Source organism: Ipomoea nil, unplaced genomic scaffold (genome assembly GCF_001879475.1).
Source record: "Ipomoea nil cultivar Tokyo-kokei standard unplaced genomic scaffold, Asagao_1.1 scaffold1043, whole genome shotgun sequence".
NCBI lineage: Eukaryota > Viridiplantae > Streptophyta > Magnoliopsida > Solanales > Convolvulaceae > Ipomoea > Ipomoea nil.
In genome coordinates this window covers 9,178,257-9,187,872 of record NW_017617471.1, presented here as the reverse complement: position 1 = coordinate 9,187,872, position 9,616 = coordinate 9,178,257, and the positions used below count along the sequence as shown (strand labels likewise).

The 9,616-nt window shown below is 38.5% G+C and overlaps 2 protein-coding genes across 2 annotated transcripts; both read right to left on the bottom strand.

The window, feature by feature from the left end:
- Nucleotides 1-6,360: 6,360 nt before the first annotated feature.
- LOC109181236 lies at nt 6,361-7,290 on the bottom strand. The gene has a single exon (XM_019330988.1). It carries the CDS (start codon nt 7,288-7,290, stop codon nt 6,361-6,363), a length of 930 nt encoding a protein of 309 aa, XP_019186533.1.
- Nucleotides 7,291-7,299: 9 nt separating this feature from the next.
- Nucleotides 7,300-9,245, bottom strand: LOC109181235. The gene is made up of 2 exons (XM_019330987.1): nt 8,537-9,245; nt 7,300-8,189 (listed from the first exon to the last, which is right to left on the bottom strand). The coding sequence occupies exons 1-2, from the start codon at nt 9,243-9,245 to the stop codon at nt 7,300-7,302; spliced, it is 1,599 nt and encodes a 532-aa protein (XP_019186532.1).
- Between the last annotated feature and the right edge of the window lie 371 nt (nt 9,246-9,616).

Genomic DNA, 9,616 nt, shown 5'->3' with positions numbered 1-9,616 from the left:
AGATGAGGCCAATACTACTGTCTACTGCTTCATCGATCTATCTTTCCTTTATTTGTGGTGGAAAAAACACACTGCGGTAGTTGCACGTACGCGTGTTCGGTTGCATGAATGCTCCAAATTACATGCATTTACATGACATGATTGTGATTGTGATTGGTACCGGGAGATATTTTTTACTAATACTGAAATTTCATCTCAATCTAGAAAGTGGTTAAAGTCGGTGTAATATATACCTTAAGATGAAAATAATTCAATGTTTTTTTGAAATTAAAAGAAAACATTTCATTCATTAATACCCGAGGATACAATATTACAAATGAAGATAGGAGGATTGAAGGACCACTACTCTGAGCAACCAGCCATAGAAATGGGATGCTTAGCTAGCTACAGCATGAGCAGTCTAATTTTTTGGATCGATTGACAAAAGATATAAATACTTAAGTAAACTCATTTAACAAGTTTTTAATATCATATGAGATTAAATGAAAAGAGGCGTGTCTTTTTAACAGATTACAGACTTTGAACTACTCGCAGTGAATTTGTTTCAAGCACATTATATTGTCATAGTTGTATCCCTTCAATGCAACCTGTTCAAAGCTTCACGGATATAGCAATCGCCTCGCTTCTCTAAGAGAGAGAATAGCACTTTCCATTGAACTAACTCCTTTCAATTCGTTACAATAAAATCATCATGGTGATTATATATGTAACACCCAACCAATTAAACCCCATTGCGGCATCATTATTCGATCTTGTTTAGAGCAGCATTTAATTTCCTCGTTCATTCCTTGTTGAGGTTTGGTCCAGGCCAGGTCACTAGGAACTAAGTGTTATGGACGCTAGTGTTGTGAATAACATTCAAAAATTGATGTTGGAAAATTTATGAGTTGGTCCAAAATTACTTTGTCTAATTATTTTTGTAGTTGTTAGTTTTTCACTCAAATGAGTCAATCTCATTTGATTAGAATAAGTGGTCCAGCACTGGTTTTGGATTTGGATGGTTGAGAAGAGAAGCCTATGTTAGTATATAAGGGGCACTTCCCTTATTCATTAAAACACACAACAATTCATTCTTCTCTTCTTCTATTCTTCTATTCTCTCTGAGCCTCCTGTCTGAGCTCTAAGTCGGGTCCTAATGTGACTGCGAAGACCTGTGCCGGTATCTCATAGAAAGTCTGTGTGCAACCAGTGGAAAGCACCCGGTTATCCCGACAATTTGCTTTTAAGGTAGTGTATTCACACGACACAAGATTTCCTTACTTTTCCCAAATTAGCCAATATAAAAAGCAGTGCTACTGCGACATTTTCCGATACTAAACTCCAACAGTTAGGACTTAGGAGTCTTGCAATATAAGATATGCATCTATCGGGTTTGTCAACAATGCATGGGCAGCTCAATTGGTCATCTGTGGTTCAGTTGAGTTACCATGATTTACATCCTCTCAAATGTTCTGTGGGGGCCCTTGGAGTTGGAGATTCAACCTTTTGGGAAGAACAATGGCTCGGCCCTAATCATTTCTTCATCATTTCTTCATCAGATTGTTTTTTAGGGAATCAACACAATCATTTTCTAACCAAGTATAGGGAAAAGACAGTCGTTATATCGTGGACCGCGGTGTATGTGCATCGCGGTCAAAACGGTGTCGTTTCTTTAAGTAAAAAAACGGTGCGCCGTTAGTTTTAACGGAGCGCGCATTTTGTATATGTTAATTACCAACTGACACTACAATATATCTAAACTGACACTGCCTCACGTATTATTTTTATATTATCAAATGATAATGCAGTTATATCAAAATGATACTATAGTTGTGGTGAAATGATACTGCAGTGTATATAAAATGAAACTGAATAACATTTCACATATTTGAGTGTATATTGTACAATGAAACTGTAATTATATCAAAATGATCATGTAGTTGTGTTTTAATAAAACTATAATGTATATAAAATTTGTTGGGAATGTGTGGCTCAAATATTTACACATGGACCATTTCACCATGTTGGCATCTTCCACTCTCACCATAAAGCTAGCAGCTCTCTCCACGTTGCACTTCATCCCTCCTTAATGCCTATTTTCTCTCATTTAGAATAGTATAAATAGCTTTGCTTGTTTTTGTAATAATGTATCAATTCTTACATCAATTCATATATTCATTCCTTTGTTTTCCTCTTACGTAGCATATATATATATATTATATTCATTCTTTCTATTCTTTTATGTTATAATATATATATTTCCCTTATTCCTAATTCTTTTGTCATTATTTATATTTTCCCTATTATTTAACTTCTATAATTCTCAATTTTCGATTCTTCGCTTCCGCATTATTCCGCTATATTCCTAACAAGTGGTATCAGAGCGGTTTAATTGAGAGTTATTTTCAAAGATGTCAACTGTTACCAAGTTCGATATCGAGAAGTTCGACGGGAAAATTAGCTTTTCTATCTGGAAGGTTCAGATGGAAGCCGTTTTAACCCAGAACGGTTTGAAGAAAGCGCTAGCTGGGAAGAAGAAGAAACCGGCTACAATGACAGATGTAGATTGGGAAGATCTGGATGACAAGGCACGTTCAACCATTCTTTTGTGCCTGTCTAAAGAGGTTCTACGTGAGGTATTAAGTGAGACGACTGCGTCAGATTTATGGTCCAAGCTGGATACGCTTTACATGGCCAAAACTCTGGCGAACACGCTACGCCTGAAGGAGCGTCTGTACACAATCCGTATGACGGAAGGTACTTCTATTAAGTCTCACTTAGATGAATTCAATTCTATTTTATTGGACTTGGAAAATATTGATGTTATAATTGAAGATGAGGATCGCGCTGTTTTATTGCTTGTCTCTCTCCCTAGATCATACACGCATTTCAAAGAAATTATGTTGTATGGTAATAGTAGTGATACCCTTACTTTCGACAGTGTTAAGTCAAACCTATTGTCCAAAGAAAAGTTTGACTTTGAAATTAAGTCTGAGGACAAAGGTGAAGGCTTGACTGTAAAGGGTCGTTCACTTGAATCAGGGAGTAGCAATAAAAATTCTAGATCCAAGTCCAAAGGACATAAGTCCAACAAATCCTGTAAGTACTGCAAGAAGCATGGTCATGATGTGACTGAATGCTTCAAGTTGAAAAACAAGCAAGAGAGAGAAAAGAAGTCCGCTGAAGCTAGTGTTGTTGAAAGTGATTCAGATGGTGATGTGTTGTTATCTGTTAGCTCCGGTGAGAAACGGAGTGAAACCGAGTGGATTTTGGACTCTGGTTGTACATTCCACATGTGTCCTCACAAAGACTGGTTCGTCTCTCTGGAACCGGTTGATGGTGGAGTTGTCTTGATGGGTGATGATACCCAATGCAAGGTTAGTGGAATTGGAAGTGTGCAGATTAAAACTCATGATAACGTTGTCAGGACTCTTACCAATGTTCGGTATATTCCTGATTTGAAACGCAATCTGATATCATTGGGCACCTTAGAATCTCTGGGGTGCAAGTACACAGCTGAAGGTGGAGTTTTGAAGGTCATAAAAGGCTCTCTTATTCTCATGAAAGCTTCTCGTTCTGGAAGCTTGTATGTCTTGCATGGCAGTACTGTGACAGGTTCAGTAGCGGTATCCTCATCGATGTCTGATGCGGATCTCACTCAATTATGGCATATGCGTCTGGGGCATATGAGTGAGAAAGGCATGCATCTCCTGAGCAAGAAAGGTCTCCTTGGTGGTTCAGGTACGGGTAAATTACAATTTTGTGAGCATTGTATTTTTGGGAAACAAAAGAGGGTTAGTTTCTCTACTGCTACACACCGTACCAAAGATGTATTGGAATATATACATTCCGATTTATGGGGACCGACTAAATTCCAGTCTATGGGAGGCTGTAGATATTTTATGTCTATTATTGATGACTTTTCTCGTAAAGTCTGGGTCTATTTCCTGAAACATAAAAATCAAGCATTTTCTATTTTCAAGAAATGGAAAATACTTGTTGAGACTCAGACAGGTAAAAAAGTCAAGAAGCTCAGGACAGACAATGGCTTGGAGTTCTGTGAGTCAGATTTCAATGACTTCTGTGCGGCAAATGGAATCGCCAGGCACAAGACCTTGCCTGGTAAACCCCAGCAAAATGGTGTTGCCGAACGTTTGAACAGGACTCTATTGGAAAGAGCTCGTTGTATGCTCTCTAATGCTGGGTTATGGAAACGGCGTGATTTTTGGGCCGAAGCCGTTTCTACTGCTTGCTATTTGGTAAATAGATCTCCACATTCATCCCTTGATTTCAAAATTCCAGAGGAAGTTTGGTCAGGTAATCCTGTTGACTACTCTATCTTAAGAGTTTTTGGATGTCCTGCTTATGCTCACTCCAGTACGGGTAAATTAAACCCTCGAGCTGTCAAATGCATTTTCTTTGGTTATGCCTCTGAGTCAAAAGGGTATCGTCTATGGTCTCCTGATTCTCGGAAAATCATTCTGAATCGAGATATCACTTTTGACGAAAATGCACTACTTTCTTCTGAAAAAGTTCCCAGTACAGGTGAGACGCAGAGTACTGGTGAAAAGGTGGAGTTTGAGTTCAGGCCTATTGACAGTGTTACTACTGCTGATGGTAATACTAAAGATGATGCATCTACTAGCACCGCACCTCTCGTCGAGCCACAACGAGAGTATTCCATTGCTATGGATCGTCCTAGGAGGACAATTAAAAAACCTGCTAGGTATGCTAGTGATGATGAAACCAACATGGTTGCTTATGCTCTTTCAGTCGCATAGGAAGTTGATGGTGATCCATCCTGCTATTCTGAAGTTCTTCCTATTACTAAGTTCAAGCAGTGCTTGAGTTTAGTAGGTTGTTCCAGTTGTTAATTCCCACAATGGATTTGATCCAAGGTGGAGATTGTTAGGACATAAATTTTGTGGCTCAAAATCCATGCAGCCATCAATCCGTTGCAGTCCACATACGTCCCATGCAGCATTGAGGAGCTTCTTGCACATTCACCGCAATTGCCGCACAACCTTGTCTTCAATCTGCATGCCTTCCACGTCCCTTCCTTAATGCCGCTATTACCTCTATTTTCATTGTATAAATAGATAGCTTTGCTTTGTCATTCATGCATCATTCATTGTAATTGAATCCATTCATCACGTAGAGTGTAATATACATATATATATATATATATATATATATATATATATATATATATATATATATATATATATATATATATATTCCTTTATATTCTCTTTATAAGAGATTAATATATATATATTTTATATTTTCTCAATTCATCATTTTTAAATTTGTCATTTTATATAATTTTCTTCATTTATATATTTTCCCTATTATTTAACTTCTATAATTCTCAATTTTCGATTCTTCACTTCCGCATTATTCCGCTATATTCCTAACAAAATTAAATTAAATAACATTTTCACATATTTGAGTCTATAAATATCGAATGACACTGTAGTTATATCGAAATGAAACTATAGTTGTGTTGAACCGAAACTGCAGTATATACAAAATGAAATTGAATAACAGAGTTACTTTTTACAGAAAGGTGCGGGGAACGGATGCGTTTCTTTTTATTAAACAAAACGACGTTGTTTTGATGTGGGGTGCATGATATAATTTGCCACGAAAAGATATCACTTTACAAGCCTCCAAGAAGGTAGAATCTAGGAAATATCTTGCTTTGTATATCCTTGAAACCAAAGACTGAGGATTGCTTGATTATATTAGTGTTGGAGAATATTTTAAAGAATATTTTCATGCACTAAATATCTTTTATTTAAGTAATATTCCTTTTGTATTTAGCTGGTAATATTCCTTGTTATATATTACCTTTCGAGTTTTCTCCTTTCTAAGATTTTAACGTGTATATATATAATTGCCTCTGGTTAAGTAATGAAACATGCATGACAATGAGAACAAGTACTTTGAAGAATATTTCATTTAGCCTGTATAAGAAAATCCCGTTTACTTGCTGCTCCACTTCAAAATGAAGATTGCAGCTTATTAACGTTTCATTTTGAAGTGGAGCAGCAAGTAAACGGGATTTTTCTGAACTTCTTTGGGTTTAATGGGACTGCTGGGATTGGAGAATAAAAGCGTTGTAGGAGTTTGGTGGATATATGGTTGGAAAGGACAACCATTGAGGATATATATATATATATATATATATATATATATATATATATATATATATATATATATATGGATATCGCTGTCCGGGCACACCTCCATGGATGGAAGTTCATATTTCTTAATGACTTTGAGGTATTTCACTACTAGCTAGGCGCCGTTTTATTTTCAATTACATTTTTTGCTATATATATCTAATTTTTTTTGAAAACCAATCTGTCGATTGTATTAATTGATCAAAGCTATAATAGAGTCAGGCGGGATAGAATCCCAATACATAGAATAATCCTCAGGGAAGGCTAACGAAGCTAAAGTATGAGCATGCAAATTAATCTGTCTAGGAACATAGCTTAACGAAATAGAACTAAACAACGACATAATAGTTCTGCATTGGTCAATCACGACCCCAACATATGAGTAAATGGGTGTGGTTTGCTGCTGCATGGTACTCCACAAAACCATACAATCCGTGAGACAACTTGCTAATGTGATATTCCTTTCTGCAAGCCAAGAAAGTGACTCCTTATAGGCCAGAGCCTCGGCCATGAGTGGTGAGTTACAAAACTGCAATTTGCCGTTTTCTGACGGTACTAAGGTCCCCTCGGGTGATATTAGAACAATTCCATACGTGGCCTCCCCGGTTCCTTGGCGAAACCCCGCGTCCACATAGCAACGCAACGTGGCGCCGGTCTCGTGCTGATCTTGGCCCGAACTTGGCGTCGGTTCCAGCAGTGGGTGGCGGTAGTGTGCTGCGCCGAATGCCCTTTCCGCCACTGCCGCACCCTTGACCACATCGGCTAGCCGCGCCATGGTCCATTCCCACACAGCCGCATTGCGGCTTCTCCAAATACTGTATAGGACCGCTATCATGAGTCGTGTTTGCTCCTCCGTTAGGACCGTCACAGCCGTCGTTAACCATGTTGAAAAGGAATCTGTAACAATATTTGTTATAGGCAATTGTGTTATATTCCAAACTAGTGTAGAATATTCACATAACACTAAAGCATGCAACACATCTTCATGATCTAAAGCACACATTGGGCAAAGAGGGTCCACTTCCACCCTTTTAATAATCAAATTAGTGGTAGTGGGTAAGATATCACATATGGCTCTCCACAAAAAGGTCTTCCATTTGGGTGGGACTTTCAACTTCCACATCTTCACCCATTAATCAAAAGTTCCTGGGTTACTCTCAAAATCACCCACAATTCGCCTATAAGCATTTTTTACTGTATATGTCCCTTTCGGGTCCCCCATCCAATACCATGAGTCATCATAGTCAGGGCTTACAGGGATCTTAAGTATTCGGTTCACATCCTCAGGGATAAAAATATCAGATAAGATATGTGGATCCCATGTGCTTGATTGTGGATCAATCAGACCTGTAACTCGCGCCTCTCTTAACTCTTCCAGAATATTTGTTTGTATCAAGGGGCTAGGACCATCCGGCAGCCATGGATGACCCCATATCAGAGTTGACTGTCCATTCCCAATCCTGCGTCGCACCCCAGCCGTGACTGTAGGGTGAGCCGCCATTATACTCCTCCAACAGAAACTCAGGCATCTCCCAATAGTAGCATCAACAAAACCAGTAGTGGGGTAATAACGAGCCTTATATATTCTTGTAGCAAGTGATCCTGGATTGGTAAGAAAACGCCATGCCTGTTTTCCTAACATAGCCAGGTTAAAAGCTCTTAATTCCTTAAAACTCAAGCCCCCATACTTTTTAGGGACACACAACATATCCCATGCCTTCCAATGTATTCCCCTGTCTCTTCCACTTCCCCACCAGAATTTATTCATGGTTCGCTCAATGGACTGACAAACTGTTTCAGGCAATAAAAAGATACTCATTGAAAACGTAGGCATAGATTGTGCTACGCTTTTCAACAACACTTCCTTACCCGCCTGAGATAACATCTTTTTACTCCATGATCCAATCCTTTGCCTGATTTTTTCCTCCACATAAGCAAACACAGCTCTCTTATTCCTACCCACAAAAGATGGCAGGCCAAGGTACTTTCCAAAGTTGTCAGCCTGCTCAACCTCCAGGCATCCTGCAATTTGCATTATATCCACTCATGCAGTATTCCGGCTAAAACATATATTGGACTTATTATAATTTACCATCTGCCCAGACAAATTTTCATACCTTACCAAACATTGCTTTATGACACCAGCTTCTTGAGTATTTGCTTTGAAAAAAAGCAGACTATCATCTGCAAAAAACAGATGTGATACTAGAGGTGCCCCCCTGGCGACTCTACACCCGTGTATTGATCATGTCCCCTGTTCCTTTTGCAACGACATAGAAAGCGCCTCAGCACAGATAATGAATAAATAAGGGGAGAGAGGATCCCCTGTCTTAGACCACGAGTCGGTTTGACCCGCGCCCCTACCTCACTATTAACCATCACAGTATAATTCACAGTTGTAACACATAGCATTATAAGTTGGATCCACTTCTCACTAAATCCTAACACAACCAACATCCTCTCCAGGAACTTCCACTCCATTCTGTCATAAGCTTTTGACATGTCTAATTTCAATGCACTCCAGCCCACAGCTCCACACTGTTTCCTGTTCAAGTAATGACCCACCTCCGCCGCGACCAAGATGTTATCCGTTATTAGCCTGCTAGGAATAAAAGCACTTTGGGACTCAGAAATAAGATCACTCATAAGTGTTTTCATTCTATTGGTTAACATCTTAGCCATAATTCTATATATGACATTACTTAGGGCAATCGGTCTTAAATCTGCAACTGTTTCGGGCACTTCCTTCTTGGGTATTAAGATTATGTTGGTGTCATTTAACCCCTCTGGGAATTCACCTGAGTTTAACGCATGCATTATAAACCGAGTCACATCCTCTCCAACTACTGACCAAAATTGCTGATAAAAGCCCGAATTCATCCCATCTGGGCCCGGTGCTTTATCCGGAAACATTGAAAAAAGAGTTGTTTTAACCTCCTCCCCATTAAATGGGCGATCCAACATCACATTTTGCTCATCAGACACACGGGGGGCAAAATCATCAAAAAGGGAATCATCACAACATAAATTATTAGAAGCAAAAATACCCGTAAAATAACTCAAAATCGCCGCATGCATATCGGTGCCCTCAACCCAATCACCAACATCATTCTTTATACTAGCTATATATATCTATAAGTTACTAGTGTTTATATATTACGATAAAAGTGTATTTAAATTTGATGATGTAATGTGTAAGAAAACCCAAAAAAAAAAAAAAAAAAAAAACAATAATTTTTTTATAGAACTTTATCTTCAAACCAAACATAATTTGCAGTAAGTTTGTCCAAGTCAACTTCGCAAAGGAAGATAGAGTAGCAGGAAGGTTCTCAAAGACAATAAGACAGGTGTTTAGTAACTTCCAATTCATTATGAAAGATTGTGAGACAGTGAAGGTGAAACAACAAGTCCAACAACTAGATAAGAAGCAGTTGTAGTGCGTAAAGGAA

Excerpts from the sequence above, each read along its gene's own strand:
- LOC109181235 (XM_019330987.1), bottom strand. The coding sequence starts at position 9,245 with ATGCATGCGGCGATTTTGAGTTATTTTACGGGTATTTTTGCTTCTAAT. Across the intron at positions 8,190-8,536 it reads TTATACTGTGATGGTTAATA|GATGCCTGGAGGTTGAGCAG; the intron begins GTGAGGTAGGGG and ends TGCAAATTGCAG.
- LOC109181236 (XM_019330988.1), bottom strand. The coding sequence starts at position 7,290 with ATGTGGAAGTTGAAAGTCCCACCCAAATGGAAGACCTTTTTGTGGAGA.